Source organism: Ailuropoda melanoleuca, chromosome 8, assembly GCF_002007445.2.
Source record: "Ailuropoda melanoleuca isolate Jingjing chromosome 8, ASM200744v2, whole genome shotgun sequence".
NCBI classification, from domain to species: Eukaryota; Metazoa; Chordata; class Mammalia; order Carnivora; family Ursidae; genus Ailuropoda; species Ailuropoda melanoleuca.
Genome location: NC_048225.1, coordinates 127,589,188 through 127,611,431, shown reverse-complemented (window position 1 = coordinate 127,611,431; position 22,244 = coordinate 127,589,188). Strand labels below are relative to the sequence as shown.

General features: G+C 61.7%; 2 protein-coding genes across 2 annotated transcripts in view; both read left to right on the top strand.

Moving 5' to 3' along the window:
- Window positions 1-5,228, top strand: part of LOC117803497 — a 21,634-nt gene extending 16,406 nt beyond the window's left edge. The window contains exon 3 of the mRNA XM_034667464.1: window positions 4,903-5,228. Within this exon, the coding sequence (XP_034523355.1) occupies window positions 4,903-5,203 (301 nt within the window). The 3' untranslated portion in view covers window positions 5,204-5,228. The remainder of the gene's footprint in view (window positions 1-4,902) is intronic.
- On the top strand, window positions 5,158-22,244 carry LMNA (lamin A/C). The gene is made up of 12 exons (XM_034667463.1): window positions 5,158-5,719; window positions 15,756-15,912; window positions 17,232-17,357; window positions 17,594-17,764; window positions 17,863-17,988; window positions 18,453-18,673; window positions 18,765-18,990; window positions 19,249-19,356; window positions 19,468-19,587; window positions 19,993-20,082; window positions 20,794-21,063; window positions 21,347-22,244. Exons 1-12 carry the CDS (start codon window positions 5,364-5,366, stop codon window positions 21,371-21,373), a joined length of 1,998 nt encoding a protein of 665 aa, XP_034523354.1. The 5' UTR covers window positions 5,158-5,363; the 3' UTR covers window positions 21,374-22,244.

The following is a 22,244-nucleotide window of genomic DNA, read 5'->3' as shown; positions in this document are numbered from 1 at the left end:
CGGGGCCCGAGCTGGGGGCTGGGCGGAGGGAAGGAAAGGGCAGTGCGGGATTTCTGGCTGCCTGGCTCTAGTCTGGGGTGCGCTTGGCAGTAAGGTGCACTGCGCTGGGTGTTGTGTATTTTGACGCTTCCGGGAGCCTGAGGCTCACAGGTGGGACGACTACCTGGGCCCAGTCTGGGTTGGGAGTCTCGGGGAGTGGTTTGGAATGTTGCGAAGGAGCTCTGGGTCCGACTCTAGATCTTGCTGTTGGATTGGTCTTCTTGGGGTCTGGGCTGAAGAGAAGAGTGGCGTAGTTAAGCTGGAGGCAGAGGCCTGGGGTTTGGGGCCTGCTCCTGTCCCTCGTCAGCTGTGTAGCCTTGAGCAAGGCAGTTACCCGCCCAAACCTCAGTCTCCTCGTGTATTGTGGGGGATCAGGGTGCTTGCTCCGGGCACCTCAGGGACGCTTGAGAGGGTCAAGATAGTGATCTTTGTTGTGAAAGGTCTTGCCTGGGTGTGAGAGTGAGGGGTTGACTCTGTACCCATTATCCACCACCCCTTTGGCCCGGCTGGAGCAGTGAGGGGAGGTGGCTGGGCTCTGGCTCAGCGCCTCATCAGGCTGACCTGAAGAGGAAGCGGGACCTCCTCCACGCAGGCCCGAGCCCAGAGCCGGTGCGTGGTAGCCTCTTAAAGAACAGGCGGGTCCTTCCTTCCTCAGGGTCACGCTGAACACCTGTGCGTGACTGACTCCACAGTTCAACACTTGCTGAGAACTAGGCCCTGTGAGCAAAGGATGAATGACAGGGACCTGCCCTCTAGAACTCACTATAAAGGGATTCCCAGACCATGGCCTTGAGTCCCCAAATCACTCCCCCACCCTACACCATTCCCTAGACCCTCCTCCAAAGAGTCAGCCCTTCCCACCCCTATGGGGGGAGCACAGGACCCATTTGAATCCTCCTCTCCCCGTCCACCCGTCTGAGATGATAGCCTAATGGCAACATCTTAGCTTTCAGAGTGAAGTCAACCTGTGTTAAAATTCCAGTTCTGCTACTAAGCACGTGACCTTAGTCAAGTAGTTCTCACCTGGAGGAGCTTTTGCCTCACAGGGAACATTTGGCTTTTTTTTTTTTTTAAGATTTTCTTTATTTATTTGACAGAGAGAGAGACACAGCCAGCGAGAGAGGGAACACAAGCAGGGGGAGTGGGAGAGGAAGAAGCAGGCTCATAGCAGAGGAGCCTGATGTGGGGCTCGATCCCAGGACTCCGGGATCACACCCTGAGCCGAAGGCAGACACTTAACGACTGAGCCAGCCAGGCGCCCCATATTTGGCATTTCTGATTGGCCTAGCTGGTCGTGGGGGCGCTGCTGGCATTTAGTGGATGGAGGCCAGGGTCGCTGGGGAACATCCCACAGTGCACAGAGCCTCCCCCAAACAAAGAAATCTCTGGCCCCAAACACCCGAAGTGCCAAAGTTCGGAGACCCTGCCTTCAATGAGGAATTTAACTTTCCAGGGCTCCGGGTTCCTCCGCTGTAAAATAGGGTTGCTAATAGTTTCTCGCTCGCAGAGCCGCCGCAGAGGCTCAACAAGGTAGCCCCTGGTAACAGCCCCTGCCCCGCACGTCCTCTGCTCCGCTGGCTAGTAGTGTGCTTCTGGAATCCCTCCTGGTTTCCGGCTTCTGCTGAGCCCGCTCCCTCTAGCTTCCCTGCCGTTGAGGCCAGGGCCTCTGCCTCTATCCCTCTCAGTGCCTCCCTGCTGTCCTTGACCCCAGCCTGGTCCCCTCTTGGCCCATCCCCACAGCAGGCCCCTGCCTCTGTGCCCTGCTTGTCCCACACTCCGAGCTCTGCGTCTGGGGGCCCTGCTCCCGCCTGCCCGCCAGGCTGCACACCCCCCTCAGTCTTCCCCACTTCAGCACCTTTGCACAGACTTCCTCTCAGGCACTGGGCCACCCCAGTTCCTCCCATGCCCTCCACCAAAGTGGCCTACAAGAGTGAGAGTGAGGTGTGTCCTGGATTTGGACCAGGCTTCTTGGTCCAAGTTCTGAGCTCAGCCTATTACTATTATCTAGTTTTGGGAAAGTGAGTCTCACCTGTGAGACAGGGACATCATCTCCAACCGCGAGGTGGTTCTGTGGACCAAGTTGGGAATGTGTGTGAAAATGTGCAACTATGAACTTGAGTGGAAAAGTGTAAGTTATTCACTGTCGAGCGTCGCCTCGCTGTGTATATTGTTTTCAATATGTACTTATTTAAGTAATCGCTACACCCAATGTGGGGCTTGAACTCATGAGCCTGCTCTGCCTACGGTCTACCGACCGTGGAGTCAGCTGGGCGCCCCCAGTGCATTTCACTTAATCATTGCTGCGGCCTTATTTTATAGACCAGGAAAGAGAGGCCAGAGTCACCCCCCTGAAAATCAGGGCCATGTGCACTTGCTCAGGTAAGAAGCACTGAGCGCCTCCTGTGAGCCAGGTGTTAGGGACACAGATGACCAAGACTTGGTCCCTCCTGTCTCTCACGGCACTTTTGGAAGGAAGGGTCATAGAGGGAGGGAGGTACGGGATGCCTTGCACCCTCCTCCAAGGTCATTGGTCCTCAAGACAAATGCCACTTCCACTGCCCAAACCGCCCCTTGGACTCAACCCCTGTATTCTGATAATACTCATTAAGGTCCCACTCTCGGGCCTCCGGATTCCATCTGGAATTCGTTATCCCGTCCAGAGTCCTATGCTGCTCTTCAACCACTGGGCTTGGTTGTGCCTCTCCCTCGATCTCCCCACTAGTGGGCAGCTCCCTTGAGGACCGGCACAGTAGCCTTGCCTCTTCTAGGCATCCTGCCCATGGTACAGATGAGGAATGCAGGCTCAGAGAACTCAGCAGCCGATCTGTCGATCTGTCCTTGCACCGAAGTGAGAGGCAGGACTGGAACCCGCTCCCCACCTGGCTACAAGCCCAGCCTCACCCCCAGCAGGTTCCCTCCTCTGGACCTGGCCTTCTCTGTTTTCACCTGCTGCTTCTAGGACTGGGGATCTGTGGCCTAGCAGGGGAAGAGCAGACTGATGGCATTGGGAGTCCACAGTTAGGACTGAATATTCAGGATCAAGGCCCACTTTGAAGTTTGGACTTAAGATTGAGGCCTTCAGTGGTGGTGGTAAGGGAGGGGGGACCCTTTGGAAAGAGCCTAGAGTAAAATTTGGGGTAAGATTCCCCCCTCCTTTCTCCTGCCTCTTTTCCACAAAGATGGGGAGGTCTGGGATAGGAAGGGTTAAGTGTGGTTTTGCTTCCCCGCCAGGAAGGGAAGCTGGGCTTGTCTGGGACTGGGTGGGGCAGGGTGGGGGGGCTTGGTGCCAGGGGGGGCTGAGGCAGTAGGAACAGCATGAGCCCTGTCCCTCACGTTTCACTGGCTAACCCACCCCGCCTCTGCTCCTAGTTTGGGGAACAGAAGAGGGAGAAACAGAACAAGACTCTGTTTTGTCTGGGAAGCTGAGAGTGGGTGCCACGCCCTGGGGGAGAGGGCTGCATGAGGGGAAGCCGTATCCTGAGTCCCTCACTTGGAGGCACCCCCAATGCCCACCACAATGCCCTGTCACCCTCGTAGAGACCGGAACCCAAGCATCCCCTCCACAGTTCCCCTCCATAAATACTCAGAGTCCCTGTCTTAACCCCACTCCAGCCCCCGAGTCCTCTGAGGCCTGGCTCCCGAACCCAGGAAAGAGGGCCTGTCCAGCTCTGCTTCCCTTTCATATTACACAAACCCTGACATCCTGGAGCTGTAGGCGTTAGCAACGTAATTGAATTTTCTGGGTTCTTCACCAGAGAAGAAGCCTTGGGAAGCACAGGGACAGGGCATGAACACATGTGGGTTCTGGAGTCTTGGCCCTGCCACCTCTTAGAGAGGATGAGGTGGCCGGTGGGGCCCGGGCCAGATTATGGGAGGGGAGTAGAAGGCTGATCAGAGGAGTCCTTGGTGAGGCCTGAGGATGAATGCTCCAGAGTCCGGGGTGGGGACGCCTGGGGACCTGGGTGATCCAGTGACAAAGAAGACCTGGCCAGGCAGGTATGTGGGAAGAAGTGTAGCCGGGAGGGCTGCGGGTGTTTGCTGTCCCAGCCCTGCTGTACCGCCTTTCTGGTTGAAATCAGGACAGAGACCCACCACTGGCTGTCCAGCCCCTGCCATGCTCCCCCTTTCAGGCCCCTCTGGGAACCACAAGAATCTGGGACCTGGTGTCCTGGCAACGTGATGAATGCACGCACAGCTCTGGTATCTGTTTTAAATTATCCATTAAAATAAGTACAGCCCTGGAAAAAAAGTAAGTACAGTCTTGGAGTTGGTGGGGTGGGATAGAAGGACTAGAAGGAGGCTGAAGGGGAGAGGAACCTAGACAGCCTCTTTTTCCAGTTGCTTGGGTCTGAAGGAAGGGGGCAGGGGATGGGCACAAGTGCCTGGGTCCTACTCTTGGCTTTCTGTGAGGGCCTGTAGCTTAGTGCTGGGGTCTAAGACCCCATGCTTGGTTTTGAAGGGCAAATTTGGGGCAGGAGATAGGAAAGGAGGGGCCCCAAAACTTCTGGTCCCTGGCCCAAAGTTGAGGGTTAAAGGAACTCAGGATCCAGAACTTCCCTGCACCCGGGCTCCCCAGGGAACCCAGGCATTCCTTCCCCACCCCACCCTGGCACTGAGATGCTGCTTTGAATGGGCTGCCCACATGTGCAGGGGGGTAGGGGTGACTCACTATTACTATGGGGAGGAAAGGGGGAGCCAGCGCTGGAAGAAGAGTGAGTCACCCTGATGGGCACCAGCCTCAGCCCTCCCCCACCTTTCCTGGATCTGCCTGCCTGGCGCCCTCCCGGGCCTTACACCCGCTTTCCCTCTTCCTCCTGCCCTTTGCCCACCCACTCTCACCCTTTGGCTCGGCCCTCTATCCAGGAAGGCCCGAACCAGTGGGGGCAAGCTTGCGCTGGGAGCCCTCGAGCAGCCAGAATCCAGACGCGAGAAGCCCCAGGCCGAGCGGGTGCGCGGGACAGGGTGGAGCCCCACTCAGCCGCCGCCCCGCGGTCCTCGCCCGTCCTCGCCGCCCCCTCACCTCCCGCTGCGGGTGTGCCGCGGCCCCTTTAAGAGCGGCGGCCCCTCCTCCCACTCCCTAGACCTATTAGAGCCTCTGCCCGGCGTCGGTGACTCAGAGTGTCCGCGGGAGCGCCGCAGCCACAGCAGTGCCCCCAGATCCTGAGGTCCGACAGCGCCCGGCCCAGACCCCACGCCTGCCAGGAGACCGCCCAGAGCCAGCCGGCCCGCGCGCTCCGACCCCGAGCAGTCTCTGTCCTTCGGCCCGAGCCCCGCGCCCTTCCCGGGACCTCTGCCCTGCGGGCAGCGTTGCCACCCTGCCGGCCATGGAGACCCCGTCCCAGCGGCGCGCCACCCGCAGCGGGGCGCAGGCCAGCTCCACCCCGCTGTCGCCCACCCGCATCACCCGGCTGCAGGAGAAGGAGGACCTGCAGGAGCTCAATGACCGCCTGGCGGTCTACATCGACCGAGTGCGCTCGCTGGAGACGGAGAACGCGGGGCTGCGCCTTCGCATCACCGAGTCCGAGGAGGTGGTTAGCCGCGAGGTGTCCGGGATCAAGGCCGCCTACGAGGCCGAGCTCGGGGATGCCCGCAAGACCCTCGACTCGGTGGCCAAGGAGCGCGCCCGGCTGCAGCTGGAGCTGAGCAAAGTGCGCGAGGAGTTCAAGGAGCTTAAAGCGCGGTGAGTGCGCCCAGGTGGCGGCGCGGGGCGGGAGCGGAGAGGGTGGGCGGGCTGTCGCCCCAGTTCGACTCCAGCCGGCTGGCCCATAACTTGGCCTTATAGTACCCTCCCTCCCTGGAACCGCCCCAGCGGGTGACTGGCAGTGCCAAGGGAAATTGTCAAGATAGGACAGAGAAGGGGGGGGTCTCTGGCAGGGGGTGGTGTGTATAGGGAATGGTGGGGGCACCAGGGCCAGCTCAGGGCTGATGGCAGGCCCACACTCTGGGTGGGTGGGGGTTGCTGGCCGTTTGGAGCCAGGGGCAGGGGCTTGGGCAAAGAACAGCAGGCGCGGGCAGGTCTGAGACATCTGGGCACTCAGGACACACTAGAGTGGGTGAAAGGGTCCTGTTAGAACTTTCTTGACTGGCTTGGCACTGTGCCAACTTTGCCCAGCCTGTCTCTGGACACATGATGCCCATAAAGACAGGGCATCCATGCTGGCAGATGTCCAGTGGTGCTGGAGAGAGGTTAGCCAGGCAGGGACATGGAGGTGACCCCCTGGGCACAACTCTTTCCGGGGTTCGAAGAGTTGGGAAGCTCTCCCCCACTCCCTGCATGTCTGGGACCTTCCCTGGGCTCTGACAGGCCCTCCCAAGGGCTACAGGAGCACGGCTCCCCCGCAGCTCCCACAGCCCTTGGCCTGCTTGGCCCAGGAATGTAGGAGAGGGAGGGAGACAGAGGGCAGAGGCTCCGGCTCCGGCTCCGGGCTCCCGGCTCAGGAAGTTGTGTTATGCCCAAGTCTGGTGCACCCCCCTTGGCCCTCTGCCTGGTGTCTCTGATGTTGGGGGCTCTCCTCCTCCCTGCCTCTCTACCTGGGGTGAGCCACTTTCATTTCCCGGCCAAGCCGTCTTTGCTGCGCCCCATCCGCTCAGCCACTGATGGGTTTTGATCTTTGCCTTATGAAACTGCTGGAATACAGTGACATTTTTGAAATCCAGCCGTTGGGTGCTTCAAGCCACTCCTACCTCACCCATCCCTGCCCCGCCCTACCCCACCCTACTTGACTCCACCCTCTTTCTAAAAAGGCCTTAGGAGCCTGGAAGTTTAGGCCCACTTTTCCTAGCCCGTAAGAATTTGCTTTCCTCTTCTCTGTTCCCCTTTTCTCTATGAACACCCAAGCCAAGGAGCACTGAAGGTGCTTGAGATCCCTGGGGTGGGGGTCCCACGACTTGATTTACCCTTTCCCTGCCTTTCAATCCTCTTCTCCAAACTCCTGCTCTGTGCAGAGGCTTTCTGCATGCAGTGCTTTCTGCCCCTCTGGGCCCCCGGCCCAGTGGGCGTGGCGGGTCCATTTCCTCCTGAAGAGTAGGTGGACACAGACAGGTTGACTTTTTGGGGGGACTGTTGACAGCGATCACTCCTGTCTTTTTGCGGTAGTGATATGAACAACTGAGCTAGCGGGACAGACGGGAGGCAAGCTGGGGGGGGGGCAGCCAGAGAATTAGAGCGCTAAATTAGTCCGCCACTGTCAGTGCCTGTGAAGGGCATTCTCAGCAGGTCTTGCTGTGGGGAGGACATTGATCGGGAAACAGCATGAGTCGAGTCTGCCATCCCTTGCTACCCCAGCCACGCCAGGCCGTCTCCTGTGGCTCCCCGTGCAGCTGTCCAGGCCTGGGCGGCCAGGCGGGTGTGCGCACGTGGGGCAGGGGCGGGGGTGGTGTGTGCACTGGTTATATTTAGCCTTTCTTCTCCTCCTCTGATCCTGGCTGGGGAGGCTGGGCTTCCGGGAGAAGGGGGTGGGTTTGCACACCTGGGTCTCAGGCTGTTGGGAGGCAGGTGGAGACAAAGGGGGCTCCGACTGGGGTGCTGTCCCTTCTCTGTCCCCCAGTGGGAGGAGCCAGGATTTGTTGCAGCTTTTTGTGTCTGCTGTGCCCAGGGCAAAGCCGAGAAGAGTAGAATGAAGAGTTTGGGAGAGGAAGAAAGGCAACGTCGTAACTCCTCCCACTAAAGCCTAGAGAGAAGGTGTTGTCTGGTTTAATGTTTAATTAGAGCTCAGAGTTCAGGGCCAGGCGTCTGGTTGGGATGCAGAGCTGTGTGTAAGATCCAGTGGCAATCCCTGGCCCAGCCTGGTACCTTGACCACACCCAAGGCTTTGGGGCACCCTTTTGTTGGGCTGGGTTATAGGCTCCAAGCGGAAACAAACCCCCCAGTACCCACACACACATTCTGTCTATTCTGGAGTCTGAAGTATTTGGACACCTAAGTGTGGCGAGAACAGGGAGTTGAAAACACCAGGGAAGGCCCCCCTGGGGTCCAGGCTTAGGGCTGGGCCCCATCCCAGGCATGACAGCTGGATGGGTGACTCAGATGCCGTCCCCCTCCCTTCCACCCTGGTGGCTTTACAAGAGACGGCGGGACACAGGGTGGAGACAGCAGATGTCTTAAAGGGAGGGATGGGGGCCTGAATGCCTGTATCTCCCCCTGCTCCCCACTGCATCCTGGGAGCCCTTCCTGCCTCTGTCCTTAGGCCCTCTGCTGGCGGTCTGCAGCCAGGGCCCTGGTGGGTGGCGTGCGGCAGGTGCTTCCAGAGCCCAGGCCAGTTTCGGGGCTGCAGGGCGAGGCTGAGGTCCGCGCCTTCCCATGTGGAAGTGGCAGAGGAAGGCTGAGTCAGAAGTGGGGAGATCCTGGGCCCACAAAGCAGAAGCGGCTCTTCCCCCCGGACGAGGCTGGGTGCTTGACAACTTCCTGTATTGTCTGCCTTCTGCAGCCCCAGTGGGGCTGGGCAGGGAGGTGGAGGCCCAGTCTCATCCCAGCTCTCACTGGGGCAGGAACAGCAAAGGCCAGAGAGGTGCAGAGGCTTGTCCTGTGTCACACAGCAAGAGGGTGACGGGTCCTGACTTCTCTGGCGTAGAGGACAGGTGGGAGGGTCCTGATGGGGGCGGGGGGTGGTGGCTGAGGCTCCCTCCTGCCGTCTGGAGAGCCCCCTCCGAGACCTCCAGGAGCAGTGGCCGGCAAGCTCTGCTGCCCTCCAGGGGTTTGCGCACACCCAGCCTTTGCTGCGCCCTGTACCGGGAAAGACCCGAGAGCCCGCCAGGCCATGGATCCTGAGACAGAGCCCCGGAAGGCTGGGGATTCCCACCTTGGGACTGTCTTGGGACTTGTCCTCGGAGGTGTGCACCTGCATCCGAGGGAGGCTGTGCCCTTTGGCAGAGATATAAGGAAACAGGGATGGAGGCCTTTGAGGAACCCTGGGCCCTGTCCTCCCCTGAGGGGCCCGTGGTGTTATCTGTCACTGCCACCGCCGCCCTGAAGTCTGCGTTCTGACGAAGGCAGCGGAGGTGTGGGTTAACTCACCGACTGAGCGCCACCGAGGAGGCCAAGAGAGAAAAAAGAGGCCAGAATTCCTACTGGCCTCCCAACTGTCTTTCTGTGATCAGTGCCCCTGGCCTCCGGCCTGAGACTTACTCTTGTGCAGGATGTGCCCGTCACCCCAGCCCCACAACCCCCCTCTCGCCGTCCGCCGAGGGATTCAGTAGTTCGGTGTTGGGGCTGAAGCCAGGGACAGCTGGGGGAACAACTGGTTGGCGATGCTTGCACTTCCCAGTTGTGCCTCTGCCCCCCTCCCCCAGCCTTACCCCTCTCAGCCCCTTACCAGGTCTGGCTCAGAGGCCTGGCACTAGGGCAGTGCATCCCATTCCCACCTCCTGGAGCCCAAGTGTACTGAAAGTGATTCCGGCCAAGCTCTAATATTCTTGGAAATGTCTGGAGAGCAGTTGCAGGGTCTCCTGTCCCTTAACGAAGTGGCCCACCAGCAAAATGACAGGGAGTATGAGGCAGTAGAAACAGCCCTGGGCCCTGATGTCCTTAGTCCTAGGCTTGGTCCTGCCACTACCTTGCTGTGTGACCTTGAGCCGATCACCTTCCCTCTCTGAATTTCCCCAGCTGTGAAATAAAGGGGTTAGAGCAGGTCTCCAGAGATCCCTCAGGTTCCAAAGTAGCACTGTGACCCACAAAGTGAGAAAATAGGCCTGTGAAATACCAAGCTATAAAGGTTATATCAAATGTACTTCATGTGAATATAATTAATAGCCAATGCTGTCCTCGAGAGAAACGTTTGCCACAAGCTGTGGCTTGAGAAGCGCAGGCACACTTCTCTGTTTCTTGAAGAGAGTTTGTGAGAACAGTTAATGATGACATTACGCTCTTGGTTTATGCTTTGTTTTTATTGCTAGTAAGAAGGGACACTTCGCTGTCACCGTCTCCTTCCAGGACAGTGGAAAGGGCCGTGTTCTACAGGACAGGCTGAGTGCCACTGGCCCGGGTTGGGGTGGCAGGGGTTCCCTGGGAGAGGCCGTGCCCTTACCTTAGAGCTGGCCAGGCTTAGACACGGTTTTGCATCCAGCGGCAGGTGCCGCTGACCTTGGGCTGCCTACCCACCCTTCCCTTCCTGGGCCCACTCCGGCTCCCCCAGCCTGAGGTCGGGCTGTGAGGAGGTCTTGGAAGGGGACAGACTTTGGGAAGGAGGGGGGCAGGGCGGGGTGCTCCCTGTCCCTTTGTGGGAGAGGAAGCCAGGATTAATTCTGGCTGGGATCCCAGGCCCGGCAGAGCAGCTGAGTCACGGTAGAGGGCGGAGTGGAGAGTGGACGGGAGACCCTGAGCTTGCTCGGTCGGAGAAGGAAAGGCTTGGGGTGGCCTTTTATTTATTAAGAAGTACAGTGGGTGCTCTTGCCCAGTATCAGTAAGAGGGAGAGGGCAGGACTGGCATGGGGGACAAATGGAGGGGACAGAACACATGTGTCCCTTTAGGGCTGGATCAGAGGAGCTAGAGAGACTCCTATCAAGGGGCCCGGTTTCTGGGTGGTGGAGAGGATGGAGCTTTCCAAGGCCTCCCTTCTCCCGAAGTTCTGGCTGGCACCTCAGCCACCAGCCAGCCAGCCGGAGAGAGAGTTGCACCTTCCTCGGCTGGGAGAGAGAGTTGCACCTTCCCCGGCTGGAGATGGAATGCAGTGGGACCAGAACTCCTAGGTCCTCCCACTTCCTTAGCTGGTCCTGGGGAGTGGCTCCAACCCCGTCTTGCTTTCATGGGGTTAATAAGCATAAGCCACCAGATGGAGGGTTAACACATCCTGAAGAAGGGACTTCTGAGTCAGCTTCTTGTGGGGATCCCCTAATTGCCTTCCCTTTGGCTGGTGGCCTCCCTCCCTCTCCCCCCAGGACATTCTACCTCTTCCTAGGCTACCCACCCTCCCATGCCCCTACTTCTTTTGGTCTGACCGCAGGCCTCAGCCCTGCATTGCCATGACAACGCAGGAGTGACTTCTAGAGAGACGGGCCAAGGAGAAGGAAAGCCGAGTTGGCAGGGACCTTGAGAGAGCAGTTGGTCAGGAAGCCGCTGCCTGTTGTCCAGGACCCCGGGGCCCAGCCGCCGGCCGCGGGCTTCTCCTGCCTCGGTACAATGCCACGTTGATACACCCAGCAGCTGTGACTCAGGCCTGGCCCCCTGCCAGGCCCAGCGCCTCTGCTGGCGTTGTGTCTGAACATGTCCACAGGCCTCCCGGCCCTCTTCTCAACACTAGCTCCTCTACCGACCCCACCCCACCTGGAGTCACCACCTGGCTTTGTCTAGGAGGGGACAGCCGGGGCCCCGCGGCTCTGGACGGGGATCTGAGGGCCTTGAACCCCAGGCAGGAGCATGGTGTCACGCCCAAGAGTGGCACGTGGAAGCAGAGCCGTGCCTGGGCCTGTGTGGGGAGGTGGGGGTGGGGTCTGCCCTGAGGGGCCCACCAGCGCTCTCCAGCTGTGAGGCACTCAGAAGGCTCCAGGGGCCTGGCAGGGCCGGGAACACCCGTCCCCACTCAGTTCTCTTTTCCTGCGAGGGCTGGTACCTTGAGTCCCACATGTCCCGTCTTCCCACATCCTGCCCTAACCAGAAAGTGGTGGCCGACCCACAGCCCAGCCGGGCAACCAAGTAGTGGTTCCTTTTCAGGGTGGGGAACATCCAAGCCCGTGGCTTCGCACGTGGTTGTGGGAGTGTGTGCATTTGGGCGGCATCACTCTTGGATCGGGGAAGCCGAGGTGGATGCGCCCCCCAGGTTCACTTCCTGGGCGCCTGAGCGCCCCTCTCTGGGCCCCCCAGCCGCCCCCCCAGGTTGCACCACTGCCATTTGCGGTGCTCTGTCCATGTCTGCTGTGAGTGTCCGCAGGTGACCCTGTGGGCAAGCCTTCCCTGGTTGAGGCCTTATTTCCCCACCTGTGAACGTGCAGGGGTTGGCCCAGGACGAGGCCCGGCCAGAAGCCTGGGGCCTGTGAACTCCTAGCCGCAGGCATTCCAGGTACAGACAGGAAAAGCCCAGACGTAAGTGGACAGAGGATAAACTAGCAGGTAGAAACAACAGTGGAGCACGTGGAGGGGACCAGAGCACCAGGGCAGGGCTGAGGCTGTGCAACCAGGGGGGGTGGACTTGGATGAATAGAGGGAGGGAGGGATGGATTGCAGGGGAGGAGCTGCCGGAAGAAAGGGAAGGGTGGCCAGGGGAGACACCCCTCAGTGGCAGGAAGTCAGCTTGGGCCCGGGTCTGAAGTCCTGGGAGGAAAGGGAAGAGCTCCCAGCTGCCCACGCACCCTTCCTGCCCTGCCATGCCCTGCCATAGGGGGCGCCCTTCCCTGCAGGGCTCAGAGACCCAGCTCTCCCCTCCCTCCCTTCCTGTCCTGGGGTCGCCCAGCCATGGGGAACTCTGCATGCCGGTGAGGCTGAGGGACCAGAAGGGACAGGGAGGGAGCCCCTGCGGGGCTGGGCCAGCTCCTTGGACCCCCGTGGCCATCTTCCCCTCTCCTTCTTATTTTGAGGGTGGCCTGTGGTCTCTGTCCCCCCTGTGTCTTCCTCAGCCTTGTGGAAGAGGAAATGAGGGCCTCCCCCTCTGCCTAGGAAGTTGCCCCCAGCAATGGGTCCCAAACAGGCCTGGGCAGCCTGGCTTCTATATCTGGTGCTGGAGCTGGGCTGAGGAGGGTGACTCAGTGGGTGGGCCAGCACCTGGCCTGGTGCCCACCTGGCCCCTTTGCTGCCCCCGAGGCCTGGCCCGCAGTGGCCCTGGAGCCGGGCTTCCCTACCCGCAGCGTCCGCCCTGCAGACCCCCAGCCTCGGGCCGCAGCTGCCTGCACCCTGCCCTCCCCAGCCCACTCGATCCCTCCTGAGATGGGATCTGCCCCCTGTGGGAAGAGGCAGAAACAGGATGCCCAGCCCTGCTAGCCTCATGAGGCCACCGGGAGGCAGCCTCTTCTGTGCTTGCGGAACCTGGACGTGTGGGCTGGGGCAGGACGTGGGCAAAGTCAGGACGTGGGCAAAGTCAGGGTCTCCCCTGTGAGTGCTAGAGGATTTCCCGACCCCTGCCCGGGTATTGTGTGCCCGGGATGAGTCACCTGCAGCCCGTCCCCACCCTTCTCAGCTCCCGCCCCACCCCGCCGCAGCTCCCCACCAGCCCCAGTGGCCCTGGCTCCTGAGGTGCTGACCATCTGGCCAGGGTCTGCTTGGGGTCCCTGCTGGGTCTTCAGACCCCAAGCGGGGGCGTAGGACTAGGCCTGCAAGCCAGGGGAGGGGGCAGGCCGCCCCCAGCCATCTCTTGGGGTGTGCGTATGGCCCCCTGGCCTCAACTCCTGAGGGCTGAGTCATGAGCGGTGGCTGATAGTGGCTTCTTCCCCACAGATGGGAGCTCCCCAGCCCGGCGGAGGAAACCACCAGGGCCCTCCTCCCCGCCCCTGTGCTGGTGGTTTCTGCTGTGGCCCCGGGAGGGAAAGGCACATAGCCCCCTTTGGAGGCCGTTCTAGGGGCAGGGCTGCCGCTTTGCTACCGGCCCCTGGACAGGAGTCTCTGTGCCTCAGTGTCCTCGGTGACACAGTGAGGGCACCGGTGCGCGGGGCGGCTGTGCAGACAGAGGAGCGAGCCCCAGCGTGCAGAGCAGTGCCTGCTGCACGACCGACCGTCATGTTGACGGGGTTACCGCTCTTCCCAGCACCACCGTCTCCCCAGCCGTGGGCGCCCGGAGCCTGACAGACTGCACTGGCCGGGGGGGCAGGCGCTGCTCCTCCGCGCTCAGCCCGGCCCCACTTTCCCGCCGGCGCCCTTGGGAGGCCTTCTGCTTCCCCAACCCAGGCAGAGGAGGGCAGCACAGGGGAGGGAGGGGTCCCCAGCGGCAGGATTGACTGTGACCCCGTCCCTGGGCCACCACCGCCTGCCGCACTCGGCACCAGGGCCTGTCCTGCCGCCTCTGTGCCTCGGGGTCCTCGTCTGTGAGAGGCAGGCCGGCGCTGGCCCCTGGGGAGCTCCTTCCAGTTCTCTCCGTTGGAGAGCGGCCCAGCGCGGGCCTGCAGGGGAGACAGGCCCTCTGTGGGGCAGGCCCTGCCGCCTTGGAGCCGGCCCAGGGGCCCGAGTTTGCGGCGGCCACGCGGCTTCACTTTACCAGCGGTTTCTTCTTCTTTGTTCCTCCCCCTGCAGCTGGCTCAGCTTCGGAAAAGTTCTGAAGTCATGGAAAGTTGGGGCTGTGCTCCCAGCCAGGGGCTGGGCCGGATGGCAGCCAAAACCTGAGCTGGGTTTTGACTTTATTTTTAGCTTTTCTGGCTGAGACGGAGGAGGGGAGACATCCTCCAGTTCTGGAAGGGCCTCTTTTCTCGGGAGACAGACACTGTTGGGTCAAAACTGCGGGGGGCGCCCCTCCAGGTCTTCGTGTCCTCCCCCCCAAGCTGGGTGTCACCGTGTCCCCCTCCTGGTGGGGCCCTGCTGGAGACCAGTGACTGTTTGGAAAGTCCTGAGCCGGTGGCAGGAGAAGGCCACCTGTCTGGGCCGCCCCCTGCAGAGCTCTCAGGGCTCCTGCGGCCTCGCGGGGAACCGCTGGGCGTCTTGGAGGGGATGGCTTTCGTGGAGGAGAAAAATGTTGGCGGGGCCACGACAGAACAGCCCCCCGTGTTTGGTTTTCCTTTTCCCCTCCTGTCGTGCGGCTCGTGCTCACGGGTCACAGGTTACGTGGCAGCTGGGCCAGGCCCGGGGCTCTTTCCCTCCACTCCCTGGGGCTGCTGCTTTTTCTCACCAGATATTGCTGAAGGGATCATCACATCTGGAAAGTTCTTGGGTTTCCCAGAGGTTTGGACCCTCTACATCTCTAGTTCACTATCTAGCAAAAATAATTGGGGGCCCAGAAAGGGAGGGAGGTGGCAGAGGCAAGTCCCGTTTATTTGGTTATTTGGCTAAAGCTTTACCCGGCTTATGGAGGAGGGAGGTTCAAGGCTGGAGCCCAGATGGGCCCGAGACCCAGGGGCCACACGTGCAGCCAGATGCTGTGGCTTTCGGCTGAAGGGTAGGGTTTGGCATTCTCTCAAGCTCTGATAAGGCCCAGAGGGAGGGCTGCTGGAACCCCTGGATTTGGCCCGGATCAGGGGACCGAGACTGGGTCTGAGAAGCGGAAGGGTCAGTACCACACCTAGCTGTCCTCCTCCCTGAGTTTTAACCAGACTATCTCCGGTGTGTGTAAAAGGGGCTAGGAGAGGTGTCCAGTACCTTTGTGGCTCAAACTGGTAGGGAGGCATGGACCCAGGCCTGGGAACCTGGCTGTCTGGGCCCCTGCAGGGAGGGAGGCCTGGCCGAATGGAGGGTAGGTGGAGTTGGAGAAGGTTAAGGCCCTGTGTGGGAAGGGGCAGCAGACAAAGGTGGCCCTGTCTCTTGGGGAAGGAATGGGAGGAGAGAGAGGGAAAAGTGTTTGTCTCGTGGGATTGCGTTTTGCTCTTGGCCCCAGGCACGTTCCTGAGCACTGAGTCATGGGAAGGGTGGAGAAGCAGGAAGGGGGTTTGGGGGACCTTGGGGGAAGTGGGAGTCCAGCCCCAGGGGCAGACAGATGCAAACAAACCCAGAGCGAGGACGCCCTCTCCTGGCACTTTGGGGGACAAGCAAGCCTGGCCCGTGGCTGGGCTGGCCTGGCCTCGTTGGAGGTGACTTCTGGCTCCTTTTGGGGGCCGGTTCTCCCTGGGGACACAGACTCCTCCCCCTCAACCCAGTCTTCCCTTGTTTCCTTAGCAATACCAAGAAGGAGGGCGACTTGATGGCCGCCCAGGCCCGGCTCAAGGACCTGGAGGCTCTGCTCAACTCCAAGGAGGCAGCACTGAGCACCGCGCTCAGCGAGAAGCGCACGCTGGAGGGCGAGCTCCATGACCTGCGGGGCCAGGTGGCCAAGGTGAGGCCGCCCTCTGGCCGCCATGACCGTGCCTTCCCTGGACAAGTGCAGGCCTCCCTACTCAGCCTTTCAGCCCAGTTACTCTCCAAGGTAGCCGTGTGTCCCGTCCCAGGGACGCGGCATCAGGGCCCGTGCCCCCCATACCACAGCCTCCTTTGCTCCCCAGCGTCTAGCCTTGGGGGGGGGTTAGTCCACCGCCCGGCACCCAGTGGCTCAGTGGTAGAGCGTGCGACTTCATCTCGGGGTTGTGAGGTGGAGCCCCGCGGAGGGTGCACAGCTTACGTTCATAAATAAAATAGCCCACAGCCACTTCCACGTAACTTTGCAAGGAACCGTGTCTGGCCCCAGTCCCTCCTTGTTTGGCTGTGCTGTCGGAGAGCCGTGGTCACTCTGGAAGACAGAACCTGAGTCGGGAGTGAGGGGTTAATCACGTACGGGACTCACGTATATGGTCGTGTCTGCTTTCGAGCTCTTCGCCATCCCTCCTGTCCTCCCATCTCCTGTCCTGGGCTAGGGACAGAATCCAGGAAGCTGGCTTGCTCCCACTTCCACAGCTTCCTGTGCTCAGAGCAGGGTCACAACTAGCATTGGTGGCCCAGCTCCCCTCGTGGGCTCTGTCCCCTCCCAGGCCCTGCCACCACAGTGTGCGGGACAGACGGACAGATGGGAGAGTCCTGCAGGCTGAGGGCAAAGCCTGGGCTGGGCGGTTCCCCTCCAAGCCTCCCGCCTCCAGCTCCACTCTGCCCCCAGCCCTTCCCAGTTGCACTGGCCAGCTGGGGCTTTTGGAGACCAAAATCCAGGAAAGGTGCTATGCTGTTCCAACTGCAGAGATGTTTCTGTGGCAGACAGGGAACGGCTCTTCCTGCCCGCCCCTGCTGTCCCGCACAGCCCCTCTCCCATGTCACCACCCCTCAGCCCGCCTGCCAGCTCTGGCAGGACTGATCCTCCTGAGGGCACTGCGGGCCACAGTGTGCCTTCCCACCCCCGGGCCTTTGCACAGGCTCTTCTTCCCCGCCCCATGGTCACGGCAGCACCCCCCACCCCAGGCACACTTTGGTTTCTTGCCTCGTGTTCCTCTGTGCTTTGGACACACCTGCTTTAGAGCACACGCCGTGTCATGCCAGAGACGGAGGCAGTACCCGCCCAGGGCAGTCTCCGTGAGTGCGGAGACACTGTGACCTCAGTGACAGCCGAGGTGCTCAGTCCCCTGGACCTGGCTCTGCACGTAAAGGAGTGTGCTGGACACAGACACTCTTGGCTTCCTCGCAGCTCTGATGTCCTATGGCCCCTCTCCCTGACCTCTGCCCCCTTCCTTCCAGCTCGAGGCAGCTCTGGGTGAGGCCAAGAAACAGCTCCAGGACGAGATGCTGCGGCGGGTGGACGCCGAGAACAGGCTGCAGACCCTGAAGGAGGAGCTGGACTTCCAGAAGAACATCTACAGTGAGGTGGGGACAGTGCTCTGCGGGCCAGAGGAGCGGGGCTGGGGCTGTGCTGGGGGCAGGCCTTCCCGCCCGACTGCCTTGTACTAGTGGGTGTGGAGTGGGGGGTGTCCAGCCCCCAGCCCCCAGGTAAACAGGGGTGACAGAGGCTCCGCTCGGGCGTACGATTGGGCAGGGGGCTTGGCCACATGGGCCTCATCCCCCAAGGACTAGTTCTGATCCTGGCTCCGTGTCCCTCCCAGGAGCTGCGCGAGACCAAGCGCCGCCACGAGACCAGGCTGGTGGAGATTGATAACGGGAAGCAGCGTGAGTTTGAGAGCCGGCTGGCGGACGCCCTGCAGGAGCTGCGGGCCCAGCACGAGGACCAGGTGGAGCAGTACAAGAAGGAGCTGGAGAAGACCTACTCTGCCAAGGTGCTTGGCCCTCCCCCACCCCACCCCGCTTCGTGGCCGCCTCTGCCCACCCTGGGCACGGGAGCTCCGGGCGTCCTGACCCTGTGCCCCCCCCCCAGCTGGACAACGCCCGGCAGTCAGCTGAGAGGAACAGCAACCTGGTGGGGGCCGCGCACGAGGAGCTGCAGCAGTCCCGCATCCGCATCGACAGCCTCTCAGCCCAGCTCAGCCAGCTACAGAAGCAGGTGCCGCCCCACCCGCCTCTCCCCCAGCCAGGGAAGTCCTGAGGACGGGAGGGGATGGGTAAGGGACGCGGAACGTGCCCCCGGGGACCACAGACTGAGCGGGGAGCCGAGGATTCAGAGTCAGGTGACCTGGCTGCTGGGCCAGGACCAGCTGTCCCCTGGCCTGCATGACCTTCGGTCCTCAGGGCCTTGGTTTTCCCGTTTGAAAAGGGAGGCCCTTCTTACCCTCCGCAAGGCTCCATGTTCTGGCCGGCTGTGCGTTCGTGGCCCAAGGAAGCAGGTTCCAGCCTCGGAACCAGAGATTTCAGTTAGATAGGGCAAGGCTTCCGGGCCACCGCCACCCACGCGAGGGCCCCTGGCAGGCTCCGGTGCGGCCAGAGAGCTGGGGGAGGGCCGTGGGGGGCACGGCTTGCCCCTCCGTCCCAGGCCCCGGGAGCTCACCTGACCCTGGCTCCCTCGCCCAGCTGGCGGCCAAGGAGGCGAAGCTGCGGGACCTGGAGGACTCGCTGGCCCGTGAGCGCGACACCAGCCGGCGGCTGCTGGCCGAGAAGGAGCGGGAGATGGCGGAGATGCGGGCGAGGATGCAGCAGCAGCTGGACGAGTACCAGGAGCTGCTGGACATCAAGCTGGCCCTGGACATGGAGATCCACGCCTACCGCAAGCTCCTAGAGGGCGAGGAGGAGAGGTGGGTCGGGGAGGAGCCGGGGGGGTGGGTGCCAGCATCGCCCCCGGCCCGCTGCCCGCCTTGACGAGGCCCCTCTGTGTCCCCTCGCCAGGCTGCGCCTGTCCCCCAGCCCCACCTCGCAGCGCAGCCGAGGCCGGGCCTCCTCCCACTCCTCGCAGACTCAGGGGACCGGCAGCATCACCAAGAAACGCAAGCTGGAGTCGGCCGAGAGCCGCAGCAGCAGCTTCTCCCAGCACGCTCGCACCAGCGGCCGCGTGGCCGTGGAGGAGGTGGACGAGGAGGGCAAGTTCGTGCGGCTGCGCAACAAGTCCAGCGAGGTGGGCCCCCGGGCTGGGGCGCGGGCTGCGGCCGGGGAGGGAGAGAACCCGGCAGGAAGGGATGGCGTTGGGACGGAGGGGTGCCCCTCCACTGGCTGCGAGAGGCTAACTGCTGAACCGCAGAATGCCCGGGACTGCCTGGGTGTCTGCGGACACCGGCTGTTCTCCCTGATGGGGCCCTGGTCAGGCCCGTGAGCAAGATGGGCCGGGGAGCCTCAATGAGCCTCCCCACCTTCCCCTTCCCTTCCTTCCTGGCAGGACCAGTCCATGGGCAACTGGCAGATCAAGCGCCAGAATGGAGATGACCCCTTGCTGACCTACCGCTTCCCACCAAAGTTCACCCTGAAGGCTGGGCAGGTGGTGACGGTGAGTGGCTGGGTCCCCAAGACGGGACCCTGGGGTGGCCTTGGGTGGGGAGGGATTGTCCTGAGATGGGCGCACTGGACTGAGCACCCTTCTCTAATCCTGCCTCCCTAGATCTGGGCTGCTGGAGCCGGGGCCACTCATAGCCCCCCTACTGACCTGGTGTGGAAGGCACAGAACACCTGGGGCTGCGGGAACAGCCTGCGCACGGCTCTCATCAACTCCACTGGGGAAGTGAGTATGCTGCGGGCTGGCCTGTGGCTGGACGGGACTCCCCTGGGGCCAGAATTGGAGCCGGCAGCACCCAGCCCCAGGGAGCCAGTTCCCGGCCACTCTGTCCTAACTCCCTCTGGTGCAGCCCCGGGCCCCAGACTCTCCACCCAGTGGTCAAACCCAGAGATGCCCGCCCCTGCAGCACAGGGGTTGGGGGGGGTAGACAGCGGGGATCATTAAGGGCAGAAGCATACTCCTACCCAGGGAGCCTGACGGTGTCTCTAGGGAAGGAAAGACCACCCCCCCCCCCGCTCCAGCGCTGAGGAGGACAGCACGGGCTGCACGGAGGGCAGACCACAGGTGGTCACTGTGAGTGCAGCTGCTCCGACCCCCTAACCCCTGGGCCCGGTCCCCTGTCCCCGGCAGGAGGTGGCCATGCGCAAGCTGGTGCGCTCGGTGACCGTGGTCGAGGACGACGAGGATGAGGATGGAGACGACCTGCTCCATCACCACCATGTGAGTGGCAGCCGCCGCTGAGGCTGAGGCTAAGGCTGAGCCCACCCTGGGGCACCCAGCCAGGCCTCCCCTTGCCAAAAATCTTCTCATTAAAGAATGTTTTGGAACTTCACGAGCTGCCCTGGCTTTTCTTCTCTCCCCCCGTACCTTAAACAGGGAGCCCAGGTGTCTGGGTCCCCTCGCTGGTAAGGACGGGAGTGGGAACTTCTGATGCCGCGGGGTATTCCCGTGGGAGCAGCAGACAGGGTCTGGATTTGTCTGCCAGGAAGGGGACAGGAGGACAGATGTGGGGCACCCGGCCCTGCTTCTCTCCCCCCACTCCTGTCGCACGCATTTCCTTTCTCTTCCCCATTCCTGTTGCATGCCCGGCTCTCATTTCTCCCCTTTCTTCCTGCAAGAATGTTCTCTTCGCATCTCCCTCGCCCCATTTATTTTGCATGCCTGCTGCCCTACAAGCTTGCTCGCTCTCCTCTCCCTCTTAAGCTTCCAGTGGCTGGGACGGAGTCCAGTCACAGCTCCAGTTCCCTGTCCCCAAGTCTTCCTGACCCTCTGCGCTGCCACGTCGTCCCCTCCTCCCAGCCGGGGCCCTCCCTCCGGTCCCGGAGCACAGAACCCGCCTCCCTGCGTGCAGGAGCGCAGAGCCAGGTGCTGGGCCTGAGCGTGCAGTCCCGGACTCACCGTGTCCCGCCTGAGCCTTGTCTTCCTCCTCAGGGCTCCCACTGCAGCAGCTCGGGGGACCCCGCTGAGTACAACCTGCGCTCACGCACCGTGCTGTGCGGGACGTGCGGGCAGCCTGCAGACAAGGCTTCCGCCGGCAGCTCGGGAGCCCAGGTGGCCGGATCCATCTCCTCTGGCTCTTCTGCCTCCAGTGTCACGGTCACCCGCAGCTACCGCAGTGTGGGGGGCAGTGGGGGTGGCAGCTTCGGGGACAGCCTGGTCACCCGCTCCTACCTCCTGGGCAGCTCCAGCCCCCGTACCCAGGTGAGTCTGGCCCTTTGCCTCCACAGCCGCTAGGAGAGGACGCTGGTCCTTGAGGGTTAGGACAAGGGGGCGGGCCCTGTGGGGGGGAGGCCTTCTCTTCCGCAGCCCGGGGGAGTGGGAGCCTCCTCCCCTCAGCCCCAGGTCCTAGACGGGTCGGCTCCTGCGTCCTGCCCCTCCTGTCTGAGCCCCAGACTGGAGGGCAGGAGCAGGGCTGGGTCCGGGGAGGGCCTCGGGCCCCAAGCCGCCGCTCACATCACTCTCTCTCCTCTCCCCTCTCTCTCAGGGCCCCCAGAACTGCCGCATCATGTAATCCGGGACCTGCCAGGCCGAGCGAGGGTGGAGGCCGCCTGCCTCCTCCTCACCTCGTGCCCACCCCTGCCCTGCACCTCGTGGGAGGGGGCTTGAAGCCAAAGAAAATACCCCTTTGGTTTTTTTTCTTCTATGTTTTGTTTTTTTTTTTCTAAGAGAAGTTATTTTCTACAGTGGTTTTATACTGAAGAAAAACACAAGCAAAAAAAAAAAAAGCATCTATGTCAATCTCCCCTTGCTTTTCCCCGCCGCATATCTGCCTTAAACCAAAGAGGGCTTCTTTCAGAAGCCAAGGGAAAGGGATGCTTTTACAGGGCCTGGTTTCTGCTTCTCTGCCCCGCCTGCCGTCCCCACCCCCGGGACCCCACGAACATGGTGCCTGAGAGGCAGGTGTGGAGTCTTCTCTGCCAGTCTCCGAGGGAGGAGGCTTGAGCCAGGCCCCTGGCCGGCCCCCCCATCGTTCCACTACACCTGGCTGAGGCTCCTGTGCCTGCCCCGCCCCCCAGCCCGGGGTGACTTGTGCTGCCCAGTACCAGCTACACTTGCTTTTTCTGTATTGTATTTAGACAAGAGATGGGAATGCGGTGGGAGAAGGGGGAGAAAGGTTCTTTGAGCCTGCCTCACCTGGAAGCTGGAAGAGTGGGCTCTGCCCAGTTACTAGAGGTCAAGGTCAAGTGGGTGCAGGGGAGGAGGGAGAGGGAGGGTACTAGAAAGGGTGGGAGCTGGCTGTGGCCCCATCCCAGAGGAGGAAGGTGAGAAGGGGTAGAGGGTGTGTGTCAGTGGTTTTGGCAAACACTAAAGAGCCCCTTGCCTCCCCATTTCCCATCTGCACCCCTTCTCTCCTCCCCAAATCAATACACTAGTTGTTTCTA

Coding starts and splice junctions, on each gene's coding strand:
- LMNA (XM_034667463.1), top strand. CDS start 5,364: ATGGAGACCCCGTCCCAGCGGCGCGCCACCCGCAGCGGGGCGCAGGCC. Junction 18,674..18,764: donor CTAGAGGGCGAGGAGGAGAG/GTGGGTCGGGGA, acceptor TCCCCTCGCCAG/GCTGCGCCTGTCCCCCAGCC. Junction 19,588..19,992: donor TCATCAACTCCACTGGGGAA/GTGAGTATGCTG, acceptor TGTCCCCGGCAG/GAGGTGGCCATGCGCAAGCT.